General features: G+C 41.3%; 1 protein-coding gene across 3 annotated transcripts; it reads left to right on the top strand.

Annotated features, from left to right (window-relative positions):
* Positions 1-101: 101 nt before the first annotated feature.
* Positions 102-23,218, top strand: LOC135550876 (tubulin-specific chaperone cofactor E-like protein). Of its 3 annotated transcripts, none has more exons than XM_064982066.1 (9): positions 102-381; positions 2,867-3,027; positions 3,305-3,458; positions 4,356-4,495; positions 7,531-7,712; positions 8,476-8,738; positions 11,903-12,029; positions 12,383-12,499; positions 20,867-23,218. In XM_064982066.1, exons 3-9 carry the CDS (start codon positions 3,317-3,319, stop codon positions 21,222-21,224), a joined length of 1,329 nt encoding a protein of 442 aa, XP_064838138.1. In that variant the 5' UTR covers positions 102-381; positions 2,867-3,027; positions 3,305-3,316; the 3' UTR covers positions 21,225-23,218. The 3 variants fall into 3 exon arrangements, with proteins under 3 accessions (XP_064838138.1, XP_064838139.1, XP_064838137.1); XM_064982067.1 differs by having other exon boundaries at positions 2,861-3,027; positions 3,309-3,458; XM_064982065.1 differs by having other exon boundaries at positions 2,861-3,027.
* The last annotated feature ends 1,731 nt before the right edge of the window (positions 23,219-24,949 follow it).

Genomic DNA, 24,949 nt, shown 5'->3' with positions numbered 1-24,949 from the left:
CCACAACAATTTTTTGTCATCATCTGTAAAATATCTACAAAATGGACTTTTAAAAAGTGTTTTCGTTTGAGAGTTGATTGACTGTTATTTTAAATTGCGTCACTTCCTCAACGAAGGAGGTGGGTCTTTGAGTACACTTAATATTTCCACTATAGTAAATATTACAGCCATAGCTGTAAACTACATCGTAAAATAACTTATTGGTCTTAATATAAAGTTAGCAGTGTGGTTAAGGTTACGGTTAGGCTTAAAATCATATTTTAAGAAGAGAAATTGTAGAAATAGGCGGGGTTTATGACTTTGTGGCTGTGTTGTAACTAGTGACGACCCTTACCTAACCGAACGAAAATAACAAACATTCGAAGTGAACGACAGAGAACGGTAAGTGGAATCGAATGTTCTCTCAATGCGTATTCGAAATATATATATATTTCAATGGTCTGACGGCGTAGGTATATTTCCCGATGATTTTTGTTAAGGACCATTGTTTTAGGTTACAATATATTCCCTAAATCATAGCTACAGTAAATGAGCATGGATGTATCGTACAAGTAGCCTACAACCTGTTACTTCAAACACATATCATTGTCGCAATCAAATAATAATCTATTGATCATGTCGATTTATACAGCTTGGTTTTAAAGCAATGTAATTTGATGCATTTTGGGTGTTTTTATTCACTGTCGACTTTTTTTTCTGGAATCATTCTGATTTCGGGGAATGTTTTTCTCAATTCAAAAAATTGGCTGCGGCATAGCATGAAAACCGGTTCAGGATAAATAAACGTATAGAACCGTGCAAGTTTTCTATACACATACAAAAAAGTTATTCAAGCAGAATAGCAAGTTTCCTAACAATGTAGGAAATCCAATTACGTCACAGTCACATTGGCCACGTTCAAGAATTATTAACTAATTGTTATGTCTTGTTCTAATGCCCCCCCCCCCCCCCCCCCCCCATTACGCGTTGGGCCACAAAGGTGTTGTCATGGCAGCTGTGCGCATGACCCCTACCCCCACCTTCTCCCATAGGCCAACCATGTCCTCCGCTCTTCATTAATATACGCTACCGAAAAAAATATTAATAGTAATAATAATAAATATACATACATATACCCTACCGGTAGTCTTTTGTGATGGAAGTCGTGCTCTATCGGAGATTATCGTTGAGTTTTGTCACATGTAACCTTGACATCCAAAACCTGTTTCTGTTGTGTCCTTATGATATGGCATATGCCCATGTTTTGAGGTAGTAGCCTATGTTTGAGCGTACAGTTTTCCTAGTGGTTACAGAATAGTGTTCACATTGACAACAAGCATGTTAAAGAATTTGAGTTAACTCCAGTTATTATTGAAGAGCATATCTCAAGTCTGGCTGACTTGTAAAGGCAAGCAGGCTATGGTTGTGGTTTAGAACCACAAAAATCACATTGCTATAGTCTATTTTATCAGACATACATGAAAATACCAGCCAAGATCGCTTGGTAATGTAACTATAAACAAATGTTGCACCTGTAGTACCACTGTCACTCTCTTGGCCCTGACAATGAGCTAAAATACCCATGACTATCAGGGCTAATCTTCCTGGATTCATACTCATACACAAAGTTATCTCAGTGTTAATCCCAGTTTGCCGTCAGAAGCACCTGATCTGGGCTATTAGGAGTCACATCTTTGATCCCAGGTGTATTGAAGATTGAAACCAGAGGGTCTCTGATATGGGAAACCTTCTCTAACTGGACTTCACACAGGTTCTTGACAGAACCCTGTCTGTATGGTGTCATCATGTTGTCTCAGACTGCTCAGGGCTGGGAACAGAACCACTTGAGATATGCCTACTGGTTTATTGGCTGCTTTACACTAGTGAGCCAAGCTGAACTGCGCTGGCCTGGTAACGTATCCACCATAGTGCTGGAAAGGGCAAAGTGAAAATAAAATACCTGAGTTAGGCTAGTTCTGTATGGTTTGAGTCAGCATGATGGTGTGAAAAGGGTATGTTGTGAGTTCAGATGGGTCCAGGCCAGAGAATCAGTTTGCAGATAGACCGAGCTTAACCCAATCAGATAGCGAATAAGTCTGATCATTTAGATAGCACTGTAAGAATCCGACACCTGCTCAGACACCTGTGTTCTTACGAAATGGATTACATAATTCTAACTTCATACCTGGAGAGCCACTGAGAGTGTAGGCTTTTGTTCCAGCCCAGCAGAAACACACCAAGCCTTGATTCAACAAATTGTGGTTCAGAGTCAGACTGAAGACCATCATTAGTTGATTATTTAAAATTGAAACAGTGCTGCCATTACGAAAAAATATTGAAGTTAGAGTGCATTTTAACTGAAGTATAATTGCAGTTAGTGCAGTATAACTGCAGTATGCAGCAAATACTGCATCCAGAATGTGTAACTGCAATTACTGCATCCAAAATACCACAGTTGACTGCAGTTACTGCCCTTTTACTGCAGTTTAAAAACTGAAATCTTTGTAAGCTTTCACTAAAGCCTGTGTACCCAGTAGCACTCCATGACCGTTGGAGTTGGAGAGAGTGTATGGACTTTTCTTTTGACTCAACAATAGACTGTTGCGTAAACCTTATGCAGGCTAAGTGAACCACAAATGTTAGAGATCAGTGATTTCTGTCAGACTAGTATTAAATCAAACGAGAGTTGAACAGGATATGTTAAAGAACAGAGTAGAGTGAATCATTGTTACCTCTATTGAAAAGGTCATTATTATATCTATGGTTACTTCATTGAGATGATGTCACAATGTGGAAGGATAATGGGTTCACTCTTTTAGCTCATGTGACATGCTCTCTTTCTTTTTCTCCCCCCCTCTTGGGCCCTCTCTCTCTCCCTAAGCCGCAGTGTACCAGGCCTGTGCTGCGTGAGCCACTGGCACTGCCTCCTCATCCACCAGGCCTGGCCGGTGCCAGAGAGGGAGAGAGACAGCACCTCCTCACAACACTACAGCCCAGAGGTGTCTGTCTGTGGTCCACACCAACTTTACCCTTAGAGGAGTCATATTTGTGAGTCAATATTTCAAACATTATCTGCTAACCTTAAGTCAATGTTTTGGTATGTGAACAAGATTTGACTTGTTAGCATGTATGCTAGCAGTAGACAAGTCAGTTGAAAGGGCATGTAACTAAAGCCATGTGCTTTATCTGTAAAGACCTATAGCCTCTATATGCTATACCAAGTGTACACAAGTCTGATTGGCATGGACATGTGGTGTACCCAACAAGTCCTACTGTACTTTGTAACCATACCCCTGGGTGTAAGCCTCTCGCTCTCTCTGATCAGACAGTTGGGGCCATGGAGTCCTCTGATGAAGAGGAGGGGCGCACCTTTGTCCAGGTGGTCAGTGAGAAGTACAACCCAGAGAATTTCCCATACTGTCGTGGGAACGGCATGGGTGTCGTGGTAGTGTCTCGTCCACAGGGGTCGCCCATCAAAGGTCAGAAATCAAGGTGTTTGGATCCGTAGCTTATGCTGCCTTCAAATGCTCCTCGCAAGTAGGAAATACGAGGTTCCGTGGGAATGTTGGAGATCATTTTACACTAGTTGTGACGATTATAAAGCAAATACATTTTTGACATTGTCAAACTTATCAATGTAGATAATGTAGCTAGTTTGACCATATTGGCAACGTTAAACAAGTTAGCTAACTTTATCATTAGCAACGTTAGCTTGCTCCTCAAGCTAGATAAAATCTCATTGTTTGAGGAATTATTCTGACTTCAAAACCACCTGAACACAGTCATGTCGGACTTATGACTTCATAACTTTGAAGTTTTCCAGTTCCGACAAGCATTTGAAGGCCGCATTAGCGCGCTCACTTTGAGTAAAAACTCAGTGATATGGTGGCCTATGCATCTTTTCTCTGTAGCATTTGTTATGTTACGTGCTAAACTGAGTTGGTGGGTGCGATGTGATTTTACTCTAATGAACTGAAAAAGTTGTTATTTCTCAAGGTAGAAGAGTCAAGGGCCATACTTTACAGCCTACTTTCTGTTTTACAAAAACACCTGAATTAAGCGGTAATAACTCCATGTAGGCTTACTTGCATGTGTTATACAGGGAAGTCACACAAGTTATCATCTTCTAGTTACCCAGGAATACTTTAAACTCCATGTACTTACCCTATAAGGGATATAGTGTATCTACACATCATGAGTCATTCTCTAATGCCTTAGCTCCCCAATGATACTGCCTATGTAGTGATGCCAAAATAAGTAATGACAATAAGTGATACCAGGTTGTTGTCCCCTGTAATGTGAATGTGATTCTTATTGACGGTACAGTTTGATTAAATAAAGAACAATTATTCACTAGAAAGATTGTCTCGCTCCAGATCGTCTGAACCTGCCCAGTGTGCTGGTCCTGGACGGCTGTGGCATCAGTAAAGCTGGGGACAAGGCTGAAGTGGCCACCTTTTGTGCCCATGTGGTGGAGCTGGACCTGTCCCACAACCAGCTGCAAGACTGGGGGGAGGTAGTAGTTCTCCTTATCCTCCTCACCCTTGCTTCCATGTTATGCACCATTTATTTATAAGCAGCTAGTTATTAGCACGAAGGCATGGTCAACACATTTCTTTTACACATTTTTCATTGTTTTCATAATTTTCAGAGATTGTTAACTTTTTTGATAAAAGTTTGACTTATTTTCTACACGTCTAAGGTGTTTTATCTGGACAGTTTTTTACAAAATAACCAACTATTGTACTTTTTAAATGTCCAGCACCTCTTGGCTAGCATTAAAGAAGCATGTAGCAAATTGACCATACTGCCTTGTTGTCTGGTTCATCCTTGGGAGCAAGTTACAAACGCGTGAAGGTACCACGTTCATTTGTACAAACAATAGTACGCAAGTATTAACACCATGGGACCACGCAGCCGTCATACCGCTCAGGATGGAGACGTGTTCTGTCTCCTAGAGATGAATGTTTTTTGGTGCGAAAAGTGCAAATGAATCCCTGAACAACAGCAAAGGACCTCTTGAAGATGCTGGAGGAAACGGGTACAAAAGTATCTATATCCACAATAAAATGAGTCTGAAAGGCCGCTCAGCAAGGAAGAAACCACTGCTCCAAAACCGCCATAAAAATGCCAGACTATGGTTTGCAACTGCACATGGGGACAAAGATCGTACTTTTTGAAGAAATGTCCTCTGGTCTGATGAAACAAAAATAGAACTGTTTGGCCATAATGACCATTGTTATGTTTGGAGGAAAAATGGGGAGGCTTTTGCAAGCTGAAGATCGCCATCCCAACCATGAAGCACGGGTGTCACGTCTGGTCAAGGTGGGTGGAATCAGGCGCAGAGAGCAGAAATGCGAATAATAAAGTTTATTCTCCGGTGTACAAAACAACAGTCAACCCAAAAGCAAGACAGGGTGAAAAACACCAAAACAGGGAAAAGAAATAACCGGGAGAAAAAACAGCAAACACCGACAGACAAAACGAAATGACAAAATAACAATCCCGCACAAAACACAAGGGCGGGACAACCTACATAAATACAGATACTAATTAACTAAACAACACAACAGGTGAAACCAATTAGACAAAACCAACAGATACACGAAAAAAGGATCAGTAGTGGCTAATAGGACGGTGACGACGACCGCCGAGCACCACCCGAATGGGCAGGAGAGCCAACTTCGGCGGAAGTCGTGACAACGGGGGTGGCAGCATCATGTTGTGGGGTGCTTTTCTGCAGGAGTGACAGGTGCACTTCACAAAATAGATGGCATCATGAGACAGGAAAATGATGTGGATATATTGAAGCAACATCTCAAGACATCAGTCAGGAAGTTAAAGCTTGGTCGCAAATGGGTCTTCCAAATGGACAATGACCCCAAGCATACTTCCAAAGTTGTGGCAAAATGGCATAAGGACAACAAGGTATTGGAGTGGCCATCACAAAGCCCTGACCTCAATCATATAGAAAGTTTGTGGGCAGAACTGAAAAAGTGTTTGTGAGCATGAAGGCCTACAAACCTGACTCAGTTACACCAGCTCTGGTTAGGAGGAATGGGCCAAAATTCACCCAACTTGTGGAAGGCTACCCAAAATGTTTGACCAATGTTAAAGAATTTAAAGGCAATGCTACCAAATACTAATTGAGTGTATGTAAACTTCTGACCCCCTGGGAATGCGATGAAAGAAATAAAAGCTGAAATCGATAATTCTCTCTACTATTATTCTGACATTTCACATTCTTAAAATAAAGTGGTGATTCTAACTGACCCAAGACAGTGAATTTTTACTCTGATTAAATGTCAGGAATTGTGAAACTGAGTTTAAATATATTTGGCTAAAGCGTATGTAAATGTCCGACTTCAACTGTACATGCCAAGTGTAGACTAATATATTGTGCTCCGTGCAAGTTATAAAAAAAGAGCAGAAGTGCTGAGCCCAGCCGTTCAGGCCCCAATCCTACCTACTTTTTGCTCTTTTAGTATTTGTTCAGAAGGTTTCTTTTAAAGAAAGACACAAAAAGATGATAAAAATAAAACAACTATAGTAAATACTACAGGAATTCAAAACCGGTCAACGTGTGTATAAATTATGTAAAGTATAAGGCTATATATTTAAAGGTGCACTCCACCATTTCAGTTTGACAAAACAAGCAATTATAGTGTAGAGAATCATTGTACCATCTAAACCGCTGTGAAATATATTTTCCATTACCAAAAATATTGTATTTTCAGCTATGGTGTTCAAAACCGCTGGTGTACAAAAGTAAAAGATTATAAAACTAAATGTAATAACGGGAAGCATATATATATATATATATATATATATATATATAGCGCACGTAGAAGAAATCTACTGTTTCTGACTTGCGTTCTATGAGCATGACAGATCTATAACTCACATTTATATGTGGGTCACCAAAAAAGTTACATATTGCTGCTTCAAAGGTTTAATAGAGCGACATAGACATAAACATATACAGGCATATGCAAATGAGAAAACAGATGCCTTCCTCTAAGTGCATATTGATGCCACACACACACACTTTCACACTCCACATATGTTGCTGCTATTCTATTTATTATCTATCCTGATTGCCTAGTCACTTTTACCCCTACATACATGCAATGTTCCCTCAACTGCACACGCACCTCCTCCAGAACTGGCCGCCGCGCACCTCCTCCAGGACTGCTGCGCAGAACAAATGCCATGCTGCACAGAGACGCACGAGATTGAACTTCACTGAGTTTGCCCCATTAGTTTGCACTATATTATCAACTTTTTTTCTGTGGTCGAATCAATGTTATATCAGCCCCTTTTCAATGCAACAACCCAAAACCAATGTTATTTTGTGTTACTATTTGATTGTTTTTTTTGCTCATCCTTCTTCCTTTTTAACTCTGCATTGTAGCGAAAGTCTACACCTGTTGTATTTGGTGCATGTGACAAATACAGTGTGATATGTGTATAATATCTCCAATCTGTCTTTTATGTTGTCTGTACAGTCAGCTAAGTGTTTTGGCTCCAATCTGTCTTTTGGGTTGCCAGATCTGCACGATTGTGTCTAACATCCCCAACCTGGACTTCCTTAACCTGAGTATGAACCCTCTGAGTGGGATTGAACTGGAGCCAGGCCTGGCTGAGGTGTTCTCCCGAGTCCGCCGCCTGGTCCTCATCAACACGCGTGTCACCTGGGACACGGTACACACACTCACACGCCAGACCCCTGAGTAAGTCATGACAGATAGTGGACTGAATCACAAACCAGACACATTGCACACGTGAATACAATTCGGTGCCTTTTAAGAAGTGTAACTTGGTCCAAATATATTTTTAATTTCACCTAATTTTAACATTGTCATAAAGAGGACATGTTCATCTTCATAAACACGTTTTCAATCTCAAGAGCTACAAAAAAGCACTAGTACGTGCCTGTTAAGTGCCAAATAAAGTACCAGGGTTGACCTCACCAGTTTTTACACTATGATTTGACTATTACATGTTCAATGTTTGTTTTGAAAAAAATTATTTAAAAAGATATAGTTATACAGTATTAAAATGTGAGATCAGTTCACGTAACAGGATTGACCATAAAACGAGGAACAAATGAATCACTAATCGCATTAAATAAATAGTAATCTTCAGAAATTACTTTATCAAAGCAACACAATAACTATGGCTTTACAATGATGGTAAAAACATGGATACATTTTGGGATTAAGTGGGTTGAAACTTCCTAGAAGTGGCACAGGGTTGACGGTGGGACATGTCAAAATGCAGAATTTGGCCGCTTATTAAGTCTTTATATAAAAAATATATTTTTATTGAATTCTCAAAGTGATCTATATTAAAGGGCACTTCATTTAACATAACAGGCTTTTAAAATTCAATATTGGTGAACAAAGTGATATTTTAAGTGAAAAGGGGATGCAAACGGCACTCTTTGTGGAACGACCCAGCTACCTCTGATACTCATACTATCTCCCCCTGCAGACTGGAGGAGCTCTTCCTTTGTCTGAATGATTATGACCAGGTTGCTGAGTCCCCGGTCCCCTGCCCCTCCCTGCGCCTGCTCCAGATCACAGACAACCAGCTACAGGAGTGGAGTGAGGTCCGTAAGTTTGGGCCGATGTACCCGTGCCTGGACACCCTGGTGTTGTCCAACAACAGACTCAGCTCTGTGGAGGAGGACACACCTCAGGACACACTGCAGCGCCTGTTTCCTAACCTGCGCAGCATCAACCTCAACAACTCAGGTTTGCGAAGGGAGTCTCATACACATGCAAACACACACACAGCAGGAGCATACTTAAGTGATAATGCTCGAGAAGCCTGTGTTTGGAGGATATATTGGTGTGTTGTTAGGCCCAAGTCTTCATTTCTGGCAGGAAAACCGGGACAATATGTCCTCCAAACACCGGCTTTGAGGGCATTAACACTTTTTTACAATGGGTTACCAACATATTCAAATAAAGATTTGACATATTTTCATATTTTAAAATATTTTTGATTAATTTATTCATACTATTTCATCCTTCCACAAGATATAGTCCCAACACAAATCTAGGGTTGCTACCCAAGCCGGCTGGTCTAACATTCTATTGGTTCGGTTGCCAGAGACGCGACCCAGTCGTTCATTCTAAATGTTCCATTGCCATACTGGCTGCCAACGTTCTTATCCCTTGCTTGCTAGCCAGCCAACCACAGCTAACTTACAGTCACGTCAAACAGTGCAGCCAGAATAACAGCAAAGTAGCTGCATTTGCGTTTGTTTAAGCTGTTTTCTTGTGACATTTATTTGGATACATCGGTAAGAATGAGATAATAATGATGAGCGATTTCGCCTGGTGTAAAAAATGTGCTCTCTCGTCCGGACACTTATTCAGACGAGTTAGCCAACAACACAGCGAACACAACCACTTAAACTGAAAATGGAAAGACTGCAAACTAGCTGCACTTTGTGTTTTACCTGTTTTCTATTGATAGTTCTTTGTACAGTCTTGGCCAAACGTTTTGAGAATGACACAAATATTAATTTCCACGAAGTTTGCTGCTTCAGTGTCTCTAGATATTTTTTTCAGATGATACTATTGAATATTGAAGTATAATTACAAGCATTTCAGAAGTGCCAAAGGCTTTTTTTGACAATTACATGAGGTTGATGCAAAGAGTCATTATTTGCAGTGTTGACCCTTTTCAAGACCTCTGCAAATCCGCCCTGGCATGCTGTCAATTAACTTCTGGGCCACATCCTGACTGATGGCAGCCCATTCTTGCATAATCAATGCTTGGGGTTTGTCAGAATTTGTGGGTTTTTGTTTGTCCACCCGCCTCTTGAGGATTGACCACAAGTTCTCAATGGGATTAAGGTCTGGGGAGTTTCCAGGCCATGGACCCAAAATATCAATGTTTTGTTCCCTGAGCCACTTAGTTATCACTTTTGCCTTATGGCAAGATGCTCCATCATGCTGGAAAAGGCATTGTTCGTCACCAAACTGTTCCTGGATGGTTGGGAGAAGTTGCACTCGGAGGATGTGTTGGTACCATTCTTTATTCATGGCTGTGTTCTTAGGCAAGATTGTGAGTGAGCCCACTCCCTTGGCTGAGAAGCAACCCCACACATGAATGGTCTCAGGATGCTTTATTGTTGGCATGACACAGGACTGATGGTAGCGCTCACCTTGTCTTCTCCGGACAAGCTTTTTTTCCGGATGCCCCAAACAATCGGAAAGGGGATTCATCAGAGAAAATGACTTTACCCCAGTCCTCAGCAATCCAATCCCTGTACCTTTTGCATAATATCAGTCTGTCCCTGATGTTTTCCTGGAGAGAAGTGGCTTCTTTGCTGCCCTTCTTGACACCAGGCCATCCTCCAAACATCTTCGCCTCACTGTGCGTGCAGATGCACTCACACTTGCCTGCTGCCATTCCTAAGCAAGCTCTATACTGGTGGTGCCCCGATCCCGCAGCTGAATCAACTTTAGGAGACGATACTGGCGCTTGCTGGACTTTCTTGGGTGCCCTGAAGCCGCCTTCACAATAATTGAACCGCTCTCCTTGAAGTTCTTGATGCACCTAAATCAACCATTTATCGGATCAATCTTACTGGCAGCAATATCCTTTCCTGTGAAGCCCTTTTTGTGCAAAGCAATGATGACGGCAAGTGTTTCCTTGCAAGTAACCTTGGTTGACAGAGGAAAACAATGATTCCAAGCACCAGCTTCCTTTTGAAGCTCCCAGTCTGTTATTCCAACTCAATCAGCATGACAGAGTGATATCCATCTTTTCCTCGTCAACACTCACACCTGTGTTAACGAGAGAATCACTGACATGTCAGCTGGTCCTTTTGTGGCAGGACTCAAATGCAATGGAAATGTTTTTGGGGGGATTCAGTTCATTTGCATGGCAAAGAGGGACATTGCAATTAATTGCAATTCATCTGATCTTGCATCTTGCATCTTCATAACATTCTGGAATATATGCAAATTGCCATCATACAAACTGAGGCAGCAGACTTTGTAAAAATTAATATTTGTGTCATTCTCTCAACTTTTGGCTACAACTGTATATATCCATAAAAATGATGCTGATTCATGATTTCGACAGGCTGTGAAAGGTTGCCTGCCTGTGTCTCGTCCCAACTCCCGACATGTTCATTAATATGGAGGGACATCTGGAGATTGTTCAAATATGCAAATTCAATGTTGCAAATGTCGGAGAGACAGACTGCAAGGTTTATACAAATCTCCGCTGTTGAAAACAACAAAATGTTAGTCTAAAGGAAATGTGAGATACTTTTTATAGTGGTGATGAGACAGCCTGGCTGGGCTAATGAGACAGATTGCTCAGTGAGATGGAACAGAGTAAATGGGCATTTTAACATCAGGATTTAGCTGGTGTTAACTTGTGGAATAGACACCTTCTGGAATGCGGTTTTAATCTACATTCAGGATTAGACCCATCCGTTGTATAAACACAAATCCCTCTTTCCTCTACCTAATAACTCTTCATCCACTATTCCTGTTTTCCTTCCCTTTTCTCCTGTTCTTACTCCTCTGCTGTACCTTTCTCATGCAGGACAGGGAACCCTCTGGAAATCAGTAGGTCTACTGAGAAGAGCTTGAGTTCTGTTACATTCCAATGTATTTTAACACTACGTTTGGCATTTTAAAGGCATTTTACCCCCTTTTTATATAGGCTAAATACATTAAACTAATATACAAACTCATTCAATCACTGAAAGAGCCCTCTATGATCTCTCTGATGTGAAAATAGATGAGGACTAAGTATCGTATTGTACTACTTCTGTACGCCATAGTCAATACTGTATCCTGGCCTTCCATAGAGAATGAGTGCTGATCATTTCCATATCCTTGGGTGTGTGCATGCATGCGTGTGTTTGCACATGTGTGTCCTAAAGGACTTAACCGATGGGAGGACATAGAGAGGCTGAATTTCTTCCCTAAGCTGGAGGAGGTGAGGCTGATGGGGATTCCCTTACTGCAGCCTTACACCAACAAAGAAAGACGCAGCCTCACCGTGGCACAGTGAGTGTACACACACACACACATTTACATTTTAGTCTTATCCAGAGTGATTGAGTTAGTGCTTCATCTTAAGGTAGCTAGGAAAGGCAACCACATGTCACAATAGCATGTAAAAAAATTATTCAATTAAGCAGCTATCAGCAAAGTCAGTACTAGTGAGAAGAGGCAAGTACAGGTGTTAGTGCAAGAAAAGTACAAGTACAATGGCAGGGTGTTAATCATTTATTTGAGTTTGGGGGGGGGGGGGGTTATTGAACCTGTTGAAGAGGTTCACACAAACACAATTGAGTACACACCTGTTTGATTTGTGTAAATGTGTCACACACATACTCATAATCTTTGTCCTTTTGCAGGTTGCCATCTGTGACTGTGTTGAATGGGAGTGTGGTGACGGAAGGAGAGAGGGAAGACGCTGAGAGGTTCTTCATCAGACATTACCTGGACTGTTCTGAAGAGACGCTGCCTCAGAGGTACTGTTGACACACATACACACTCCACACTCTGTTGAGGTAGAGGAACTGTAAGCACACACACACATTTTTCTTCTGATATGAACCAGATGGAGGTTGTTCTTAATAGCACTATCATTCCTCTGAGACAACAACTTCAACAGCAGACAGGAATCACTGAGTCAGTACCTCTCTCTGCTTATGTTAACACTCCCCTCAGTGTTCTAACACACCTGACATCCCGTAACATATTGTCATCTCAGGACTTCCCATGATGGGGGGGGGGGGGTTTCGGGCCCATGCATAAAAATGAATCGGCCCACGCTTTTTGCCAGCCACATTCCACTTAACCTTAGGAGAATGTGATGGAAGGATTTTCGGGGGGAAAGCGCGCTCCTTGACTGGGGGAAAGTAACCTTTGCGAGACAATGGCACCAGTCACTGCCTACTCAATGACTTCTTTGTGCCTCTGAATACTCAGATCGGAAAACCGATACACAAGGTGGCAGGTAGATTATTTTTTTGACCTCCTCCTCCTTCACTCGTTCATTCGCTCTCTCTTTTCTTTTCCTTTAAGGGGGAGATTGAGAGCTTGACTCATTTCCCTGTAACCAGACCTGTTGTAGCTCGGCTCTGTGTGAATATTGTCCTCCTAATTATGTGGGGAAAGTGCCTTTTTTGGTGGGGGGGTGCTTGGGTTTTCTTTTTCTCTGCAGGTGTGTTTCTGCCAGTGGACCAATGACTCCAAACCAACACAGCGTCCCCACAGTGTCTCAGATTAATCAGGGAACTGCAATGGAAGTGTTTCAAAGCCGCAAACCGCTTTCTTGGTTTTCTTTTGCTCACTTTTACTCTGTTTAATTATATTTCTCTCTCCTTGCTTTTTAAACAACTGGTGAACACGGCAGCCTGCACAGATTTGACGGACAACTGCCTTTGAATAACCATAGCCTAGTTTTAGTCATAGCTATAGATAAGCAGATCACCTAAAAATAATATATTATTATACTAATACAATTGCTCAGAGAAAGAGATTCTGTTTGCAATACTGTAGCACTCTCTCCTTGCGAGGATAACGACACTGAGCCGTTCTCTACAATGTTTTATGAGATTGGAGAACATGTTGGGAGGGTTCTTAGACCATTCCTCCAAACAGAATATTTCCAGATCCTTGATAGCCTTCGTCTGCTCTTAGACTGCCCTCTTCAATTCAAACCACAGGTTTTCAATGGGGTTCAAGACTGAAGACTGAGATGGCCATTGCAAAATATGGGTTTTGTGGTCAATTAACCACTTTTTTTGTGGATTTTGATGTGTTTTGGCATATTTTCTTGCTGCAAGACCAACTTGTGGCCAAGTGTCAGTCTCATGGCAGAGGCAACCAGGTTTTTGGCTAAAATGCTCTGGTACGTAGTAAAGTTCATGATGCCGTTGACCTTAAGGGCTCCAGGACCAGTGGATGTAAAAAAAAAAATATTTTTTAAAATAAAATCCCCATAACATCAAAGATCCACCACCATATTTTACAGTAGGTATGAGCTACTTTTCTGCATATGCTTCTGTTTTTCAACACCAAAACCACCGCTGTTGTGCATGGCCAAAGATAAATATTTTCATGTCAACTGATCAAAGCACCGCCTGGAGTTTGATAAACGGAATTGGCACTTGGATTTGAACCAGTGCTATGGTCAGGTGACATGAAAATAGAGCTATTTGGTGGTCGTAAGCAGCTTTCTGAAACAGCTTGGGGAGATTGAAACGATGCGAGAGTGGAGAGACTGGGGAGGCTTGGGGTAAGGAGAGAGAGAGAGAGGAGGGGTTTACAAGAGGCGTGTGGTAAGGAAAGTGAGGAGAGGAGTGCACTTGAGGTAAGGAGAGAAAGAAGGGGCTACAGAGGGGTCTGGGTAAAGAAGGGGGGTTATAAAGAGGAAGGGCCTTGTGATATGTAGAGATGGGGCATGGGGTCATTATTAAGAGACAGAGTAAGGGGATTGAGAGCATACCGGGGAAGTGAGGAAATGCAACGTAACACAAACCTTTTAGCACGTCATCTCTCAACCAGGCAGCTGAGGAGGATTAAAGAACAGAGAGTGAGAGTGGCATGAAATGCCAGACGATAAGTCCCTAAGAGATCTCGGGTAGATACAAGGTAAGGTATTAGCCCCAATACTTTTGGCCGTGTATAGAAACACAGGTATTAAATGAATGCCACAGCTTTTTTTCAGGCACCACAGGACCATTAAATATGGCATTTAGCATTACCATACCTCCATTATCTCTCGCAATGTAATTTACAGAGGTGTATGAGTGGTTAGTTACCACATTAAATGAGACCTTTAAGTGAGAGTAGAAATGGGCTTCTCACAGAATGGCACTTTGTGCACTGACTGGGGCCTTGGAGTAGAATTCCCATGGCGGTGGCACACACACACGCACTGAAACCCCGGCCAGGCAGGGTTTTGGGGGTGGGAAGGGGAAATTGCTTTGATTGGCCCAGATGGTATAGTAGCTTTGAAAAGAGAAAGGCTTTTTCTCTGGGATTTTATTTAATCGTTCCTTATCTCTACCTCAGTGTTCCCTTGGGGGGGGGGGCTTTCTCACGGCTGAGAGAGGGGTAGAGGGCTCACTGTTTTCTGAACGAGCACACCACTCTTAGCGAGCACACACAAACACACTCATTCACTAACACATTTGTCCCAACTTACCCCCACAGTGTCAGAAAAAGCTTTTTTCTTAGATAATGATTAGACTATAAAATACTGCAAACATTTTCACTATGTTTTTGCTGGTGTTTTCGTTCAGATATATTCATTGTGTATTAAACTGAAAAATAATATGCTTGTTTGAGAGAGAACAGTTTGTCTCGGTGTACATCACGTCTGCAAAACATGTGGGATTAAAATGGTCTGTTTCCCATAATGTACAATGCTTTCAGGAAGTATTCATACCCCTTGAATTCTTCCACATTTTGTTGTTACAGCCTGAATTCAGAATTGATTTAAAGTGATTATTTTTCCCACCCTTCAACACACAATTAGTGAAAATTTGTTAGTATAAACCTTTGCAAATGTATTGATAATTAAATATGGAAATATATACTTTACATAAGTATTCACAACCCTGAGCAAATACATGTTAGAATCACCATTGGCAGCAATTACAGCTGAATGTCTTTCTGAGTAAGTCTCTTAAGAGCTTTGCACATCTGGAGTGTACAATATTTGAACATGTATTATTTAAAAAATTCTTCAAGCTCTGTGTTGTAGGATTTTCCCCAAACATAAAGCTTTTTATTCAGGACCTAAAGCCAATTTCTTTGCCAGATTTAAAAAAAAGTTTTACTTTAGTGCCTTATTGCAAACAGGATGCATGTTTTGGAATATTTTTATTCTATACAGGCTTCCTTCTTTTCACTCTGTCATTTAGGTTAGTACTGTGGAGTAACAACAATGTCGTTGATCCATCCTCGGTTATCGCCTATCACAGCCATTAAAGGATGCCTGTATCTTTGTATTGACTGGTTGCATTGATACACTATCCAAAGTGTAATTAATAACTCCACCGGCTCAAAGAGATATTCTTCAATGTCTGCTTTTTTTAACCCATCTACCAATAGGTGCCCTTCTTTGCGAGGCAATGGAAAACCTCACTGTTCTTTGTGATTGAATCTGTGTTTGAAATGTACTGCTTGACTCGGGGACCTTACAGACAAGTCTATGTGTGGGGTACAGAGATGAGATTGAATTTAATTTATTTTGGCTAACAGACATACAACAAAATGTACAATGTGGACCGAGGATCTCACTTAAAATTATTAATTAAAACGCTTGTTTCCAACGTGGTTCTCGATTGGCAAATACAATAACACAAAAAATGAATAAAAGGCAAGACAAAATGACAAACTACCATAAATACATTCATTTATATTGACATCCTAAAAAGTGGCACTATTCACTGCACTTTTCCCTAACCTTAAAAATCAACCATATTACTTTCACATTTCAACCTCAACCTCATTGCACATCATACCTATCATTCAAATAAATACACCTGACCAGCAGTAGGGGGCACATGGGGCAGTGGAGGGGTTTCTCTTCCTTAGACAACCATGTCCAAATGAAAAACCTTTGCCTGCGTTTTATAGCTTATACTTTTTTTCTTTGCTTTGATCTCCAAGGCGAGGCTATTCCATAGACAAATGCCTGTATAGAAAACGTGCTCCTTGCAGTACTGTTTACTCTTGGGGTTTTACAAGACATCACACTAGCACTGGTATTGTGACTGTGTTGGTTAAGACCCATATCAATGTGATTTTTCATATAGCCTGAAGCATGATCATTTAAGATGTCAAACATACGATTACATTTAAGTTGGTCCACTCTGCACTTCAAAGGTAACAAGCCCACCTTCTGTACCCCTATATGGGTCCTAGAGGGGACATTAAGCATATACCTGATAACATTATTTTGCATAACCAGCATTCTCTTTTTCTACTTTTTTCATAGCCCACTATACCAAGCAGAGCAGGCATGATCAAAATGAATCAAGGTTGAGACCAGCAGTTTCTTAACTTTAATGTTAAAATATCTAGTGTTATGATATAAAAAATGTAAATTTGTTCACCATTTTAGAAATAATTTTAGCAGGTCTCCAGAAAGGGATTGATGTAGGGACAGACCATGATAAGGTACACTTGTTTTAGATTAATTATCCTGGCTTGCACAGTTTACCTTTTTATCTTGTCAGCCCTAAGCAATCTAAGTTTTGTTCCAAACAAAATCGATTTAAGTTTTTCCTAAATGTAGCGACAATTTGTTGTCAGTCAACCAATCTCTAACAAAATGCAATTCCTTACTCACGGTCTCCTCTATGTAAAATGTATCCTTCCCAGATACCGCTATGGCTGAGTCATCAGCATAAAGTAGTAGTTTAGTGACACAAGCGCTATCCTTTATGAATCTTGCAGGAAGGTTATTCAGCCCATTTGCTTTGTTTGTGCTCATTAAGCATAGTAGATTGGAAACTGTGTCCTCTGTTACCATGCACAGCTCAAACATACCTATGCTATGGTAAAGGTTATTAATGAAAGACTGGCCATAGTGTCCAGAGCAGGTGGGTAACTTCTTAACCAGAGATGAGGCTATAGTGGTAAAACATAATCAATATCCAGGCCAATATTACAGGATTTTACCTAATTGGGGAGTTTTTGAGCCAATGTTCTTACATTTTCCACAGTTTACGAGGCTAGTGTAAGTTGTCATTATTAACAACGTCGCTATAATGTTGGGATTTGGCCTTATCCGTTTTGTATCTTTCCTATAGTTAATATAACCATCATAATCGTATTGTAGATTTGTCCTTTTGAATTTGGCCAGGTAGTGATCCCTTTCCTTATAAAGTCTAAGATCTCGGAGGTGATCCATTTCCCTGACCACTGTTTGATTCAAATTAGTTTCATCGGAGCCAGAGAGTCGAGTGCCGACAAACAGATCTTTAAAAAGATACCAAGTTTGATCAACATCACAGTTTAGTACATGAGCCCAATCCAAATTCCCAAGTACTTCTACAAAACATTCCTTTGAGTATTGTTTCATAGACCGTACCTTCATGAAGTTATTACCTGGCTCAAGCAGCATTTTGGATTTCTTACAGGTACAGTAGGTTACCATATGATCACTAAATGCAATATTTAAAAGTCTTGACTGACATATGTTCTCTTCGTTTGACACAATAATCAAGTCCAAAGTTGATTTACTGTCAATACATACCTGGGTTGGCTCAACCAGTTGTTTCAGTCCAAATAACTGATTCAAGTTATACAGGGCATTTACTTGTGTACTGTTCTTGGGTGATAACTGCACATTTGTATTAAAATAACCTTGCACAATACATTCTCTATCAGCAAATACTTTGTGATCACACCAATTTGATTCAAGTAAATCATAGACATTATTCTGCTTAGGAGGCCAATAGCAGACACCAACAGTGACAGGATGACATTTAGGAAGAAGTGTATCTACCCAACTTCAAGACCTATTTTCAGTTATAAACAAGGGTTAAAAAACACTTAATACCAAGGAAAAACACACCGCCACCGTTTCGGTGAATTCTATGAATGCTATAACCCCGTTAGCTCAACGTTATTGTCCTCAATTGACCCATCGAGCCATGTCTCAGTCACAGCAACTACTGCAGCCCAGGTGTTGGAAGCGAGGTGTTTTAATTCCTCCAATTCCAATTGCAGGCTCCATGCGTTCACACGGATAAAGTGAAGTCCTCTCCGATTGTAACAGTCAAACATGTAATTTTCTGTCCCCACTACTGATAAGTCGACTATCTCATCTAGATTGCACTCATCATCCCTGCTTGTGTCCAGCATCCCAATGTTTGGCGCTGCGTTTAAACATACATTGCAAACAAGCTAAATGTTACTTCATTATATGACATGGGTTGGATATCTCCATACTTTATGTGAACAAACACATCACAAATGTCACAGGCCACCGTTTTTGAGTTTTTCGGTCTTACCACTGTTTGGGCATAGGTTTTTAGCTTGCTTTGTGGTGTTTGGACCAGGACAGCGGTGTATATTGCCACAGAGTAGCAGACTGAAAGTAGCAAGCAGCTAGAGACTGACATTAAAAAATCATCTTAAAAACTTATTGCAACAGAGTGAGTCAATGCAGCTTATTATGTGACTTGTTAAGCACATTTTTACTCTTGAACTTAATTTAGGCATAACATAACAAAGGGTTGAATATTTATTGACTCAAGACATTTCAGCTTTTCATTTTGAATTAATTTATACACATTTCTAAAAACATAATTCAACTTTGACATTATGAGGTATTATGCGTAGGCCAATGTCACAATCTCAATTGAATCCATTTTAAATTCAGGCTGTAACACAACAAAATGTGGAGAATGTCCAGGCTTGTGAATACTTTCTGAAGACATTTGGAAAGTATTCCCACCCCTGGACATTCTCCACATTTTGTTGTGTTACAGCCTGAATTTAAAAAGGATTCAATTGAGATTGTGTCATTGGCCTACGCATAATACCTCATAATGTCAAAGTGGAATTATGTTTTCAGAAATGTTTGCAAATCTATTAGAAATAATAAACGGATATCACATTTACATAAGTATTCAGACCCTTTACTCAGTACTTTGTTGAAGCACCTTTGGCAGTGATTACAGCCTCAAGTCCTCTTGGGTATGATGCTACAAGCTTGGCACACCTGCACTTGGGGAGTTTCTCCCATTCTTCTCTGCAGATCCTCAGCTATTTTTATGATGTTCGATCTGGTTCAAGTCCGGGCTCTGGCTGGACCACTCAAGGACATTCAGAGACTTGTCCCGAAGCCACTCCTGCATTGTCTTGGCTGTGTGCTTAGGGTCGTTGTCCTTTTCACAGGTGAACCTTCGCCCCAGTCTGAGGTCCTGAGAGTCTCTGGAACAGGTTTTCATCAAGTATGTCTCTACTTTGCTCCGTTCATCTTTGCCTTAGTCCTGACTAGTCTCCCAGTCCCTGCCGCTAAAAAACATCCCAGCAGCATAATGCTGCCACCACCGTGCTTCACTGTAAGGATGGTGCCAGGTTTCCACCAGATGTGATGCTTGGCATTCAGGCCAAAGAGTTCAATCTTGGTTTCATCAGACCAGGGAATCTTGTTCTCATGGTCTGAGAGTCTTTAGGTGCTTTTTGGCAAACTTCAAGCGGGACGTCATTTGCATTTTACTGAGGAGTGGCTTCCGTCTGGCCACTGTACCATAATGACCTGATTGGTGGGCAGAGATGGTTTCCTTCCCGAAGGTTCTCACATCTCCACAAAGGAAATCTAGAGCTCTGTCAGAGTGACCATCAGGTTCTTGGTCACCTCCCTGACCAAGGCCCTTTGCCCCGATTGCTCAGTTTCACAGGGCAGCCAGCTCGGGACCTTTTATATAGACAGGTGTGTATCTTTCCAAATCATGTCCAATCAATTTAATTTACCACAAGTGAACTCCGATGAAGTTGTAGAAACATCTCAAGGATGATTAATGGAAACAAGATGAACCAGAGCTCAATTTCGAGTCATAGCAAAGGGTCTGAATACTTATGTAAATAAGGCATTTCTGTTTTATTTTTATTCATGTGCAAACTTTAAAAAAAATAAATGTTTCACTTTGTCATTATGGAGTATTGCATGTAGATTGCTGAGGATTCTTTTTATTTATTTGATCAATTTTAGTATAAAGTTGTAACGTACCAAAATGTGGAAAAGTCAAGGGGTCTGAATACTTTCCGAAGGTACTGTATGTACAAGACTGCCTGTCAAATGACCAATCACCACTATTCTCGAACAAATGACCAATCCCAACCTCCCATCCATCCTATCTCAAAAGGTACCACATCCTGGTGTCCAAGTACGGGCAGCTTGCCCCGTTGGCAGAGGTGGACCTGCGTCCGCCCTGCACGGCCACCCTGGAGGTGCGCTGGGGCGAGCGGACGGAGGCGCTGAGCCTGCGGCTGGAGCAGACCGTTGGGGAGCTCAAGAAGGAGCTCAGGGCGCTTGTGGGGCTGCCAGCCAACGGCATGCGACTGTACTACATCGCCCGCGAGCTGGGCTCCGCGCTGGGACCTGAAGAGATGAAGTACAGCAGCCGGGCACTCCACTCGTACATGATCCAAGACGGGGATGAGATCCTGGTGGTGCCCAAAACCAAGAGCCGCACCATCTCATCCACCTCCTCGGACTCCTAAGAAGTGGTGTGTGTGTGTGTGTGTGTGTGTGTGTGGAGGACTCAGGGCTTAATTACAGACTGACCAGCTTCTGGCCACCAACTTTCTATGCAGTCTCTTTTTTTCATTATTTTATTCTGTTTCCTAAATTACGTTGATTGTAAAGATGTTTATTAGCAAAGCCTCTTACTGTACACACACCTACACACATACGCACACACACACACGACTCAAGCATGTATGCTACATGCACACTATCACACTGAGGGCTCAATTTATGGCTAGTTGTGAAGCACCGCACTGCGATTTGCCATTGCGTTTGGTCTGTCAAAAGAGAGCACAGAAGAGTCTTTTATCAGAAATATTTATGGTTTTTAAGTAATGTTAACCCAATAGCATAGTCCCCCTCTCTCCCACTCAGTCTTGAACCACGTGCTTCAGATGTCCTGAGATAACCTCTGAGTCAGAATTAGAGGGTGGTGCACTGAGAGACGCTCCGTTGTGCTTTGAGGATGATAGAGCTTGTGACACACAGAGACCACACGGAACATCACTGACCTCAACTCACACAGGTGACCTGGCGGAAAGAGGAGGGGAGGTGCACTGCACTCAGGTTGCTTCAGGTCGTCTTGCTGTCTGTTTCCTCATGAATGGAGCAGCTCTCTACCCCCTTGCTGAGGGGAGTGGGGATGGGATGTGAGGGGGAGTGGGTGTTGGAAGGAGAACCCCAGCCCAACCTCACTGGGAAACCACAAACCGGCCGCTGTGTCACGGTCACTTCCTCTGTGCTTGGATTTCAATTGGTTCACCCAACAGGCTGTGGCCTTCCTCACCTCTCTCTATCGCTCCCTCTCTCGTCCTCCCTCCCCGTCTCACACCTCCACTGGAACCAGTGTCCATTGTTTTAGTCAACCCTGGGTCAATGATACACCCCCAGAATTTGTGCTCTCCCATTGGTGCATGTTGTCCAATAGGTGTCTTCAGATTCAGAGACTTTCTCCAATTGGCGGATAGATGTGAGAAATGACCAATGGGAAATCAGATCTTGTTGTTCCCCAGTCCTATGAATAATTTCAATCAGCGTTTGTTTGCATTAGTTTGCATCTACTCTTATAGTTGGGAGAAATCAGTAAACCAAGGTGAACCACATACTGGGTTTATTTACCAATTACTCTACCAATTACATTTCCCTTTTTAATCTAAATTCCTCTGTGATGGTTTTTACATGACATTATGTGGGAAACCGTAAGAAAAGTATGTTTGCAAAAGCTGAATGAACGTGACTATCTGTCACAGCTCGGCTTTGTTTAAATAACTGGATGACTTTTGTCCTTTGGGAATTATTTTAGGTGAATCTCAGGTGCTTCTTGATCCTTTATGTTGTGTTTGCATGATTGGTAATGGTAAAGTGTGTAATATATGGTATTTTTATTTAAAAAATTTTTAACCTTTATTTCACTAGGCAAGTCAGTTAAGAACTAATTCTTATTTTCAATGACGGCCTAGGAACAGTGGGTTAACTGCCTGTTCAGGGGCAGAACGACAGATTTTGTACCTTGTCAGCTCGGGGATTTGAACTTGCAACCTTTCGGTTACTAGTTCTAACCACTAGGCCACTGGGCTGGGACCATGGATTTTTTTTAAAGTGGGCCATTTAATATTTGGGATTGCATGGACTTTTAACAAATTAGAGGAACTTACACTAAAAGTGTATACTATAGTACATATGTGTTTATCTGATGTTACATGAAGTTATTGGAGGATGATCAGATCGATAACTATTGTTTAGTGATTAAGATTTTTTTCTGAAAGCTTCAATGCCTCCAGTACATTTTTAAAAATGTTATTTTGTCTTTGGCTAAAATCAAATTGAATGCACACGTAGATAATTAATGTACCAATGTTTTCCTGCAGACTGTTAAATCTGACTATTTGTAGCACTGTAATTTACTTCTGTCTACAACCTTTTACCATCGCCTTGATATCTGTAAATAAATGTTTTAGATACTTCTGGTTTTATGAGAACGTTTTGCTTTATTATGGTGGTGTTTTATGGTTTTCTCTTATATTGGCAATGCTTTATTTTACAGCCCTATTTCAGATCGTACCTTGAACTTCTTGTATAACGGAATTACGGGATAACAATGGATATTTTCTGCAACTTAATCTAGGTACTTCAAGGAATTCAATATAGTTGGTAACATTCCACCAAATTGTGGTAGTGGTCTTTGTATCAATGAATGCCAAAGAAACCAGAAGGAAATTGTTATATAATTGTTTGTTTTAGAAATAATATAAGTAAATATTGGACTAAGGAATAAAGCATTGCATTTTTCTTTTACTTTTTAATATTAACTGTATGCTGACATAGAGGCTTTAGGACCATATCGTCACATGGCTGTTTTAATGTTGTTGTTTATTTCACCTTTATTTAACCAAGTGGGCCAGTTGATAACAAGTTCTCATTTACAATTGCGACCTGGCCAAGATAAAGCAAAGCAAAGCAGTGTGACACAAACAACACAGAGTTGCACATGGGATAAACAAACGTACAGTCAATAACACAATAGAATATCTGTATACAGTGTGTGCAAATGAAGTAAGGAGGTAAGGCAATAAATAGGCCATAGTGGCAAAGTAATTACAATTTAGCAAATAACACTGGAGTGATCGATGTGCAGATGAGGATGTGCAAGTAGAAATACTGGTGTGCAAAAGAGCAGAAAAACATATGGGGATGATGTAGGTGGTTGGATGGGCTATTTACAGATGGGCTGTGTACAGCTGCACTGACAGCTGATGCTTAAAGTTAGTGATGAAGATATGTCTCCAACTTCAGTGATGTTTGCAATACGTTCCAGTCATTGGCAGCAGAGAACTTGAAGGAAAGGCGGCCAAAGTAGGTGTTTACTTTGGGGATGACAGGTGAAATATACCTGCTGGAGCGTGTGCTACGGGTGGATGTTGCTATGGTGACCAGTGAGCTGAGATAAGGCAGAGCTTTACCTAGCAAAGACTTATAGACGACCTGGAGCCAGTGGGTTTGGCGACGAATATGTAGTGAGGACCAGCCAACGAGAGCATACAGGTCGCAATGGTGGGTAGTATATGGGGCTTTGGTGACAAAACGGATGGCACTGTGATAGACTGCATCCAATTTGTTGAGTAGAGTATTGGAGGCTATTTTATAAATGACATCATGGAGGATCGGTAGGATGGTCAGTTTTACGAGGGTATGTTTGGCAGCATGAATGAAGGAGGTTTTGTTGCGAAATAGGTAGCCGATTCTAGATTTAATTTTGGATTGGAGATGCTTTAATGTGAGTCTGCAAGGAGAGTTTACAGTCTAACCAGACACCTAGGTATTTATAGTTGTCCACACAATCCAAGTCAGAACCGTCCAGAGTAGTGATGCTAGTCTGACGGGCGGGTGCGGGCAGCAATCGGTTGAAGAGCATGCATTTAGTTTTACTAGCATTTAAGAGCAGTTGGAGGCCACGGAAGGAGTGTTGTATGGCATTGAGGCTCGTTTGGAGGTTTGTTAACACAGTGTCCAAAGAAGGGACGAAAGTATACAGAATGGTGTCGTCTGCATAGAGATGGATCATAGAGTCACCCGCAGCAAGAGTGACATCATTGATATATACAGAGAAGAGTCTGCCCGAGAATTGAACCCTGTGGCACCCCATAGAGACTGCCAGTGGTCCGTACAACAGGCCCTCCAATTTGACACACTGAACTCTATC

Source organism: Oncorhynchus masou, chromosome 12, assembly GCF_036934945.1.
Source record: "Oncorhynchus masou masou isolate Uvic2021 chromosome 12, UVic_Omas_1.1, whole genome shotgun sequence".
Taxonomy (NCBI): domain Eukaryota; kingdom Metazoa; phylum Chordata; class Actinopteri; order Salmoniformes; family Salmonidae; genus Oncorhynchus; species Oncorhynchus masou.
This window is presented reverse-complemented; position numbering and strand designations above follow the sequence as displayed.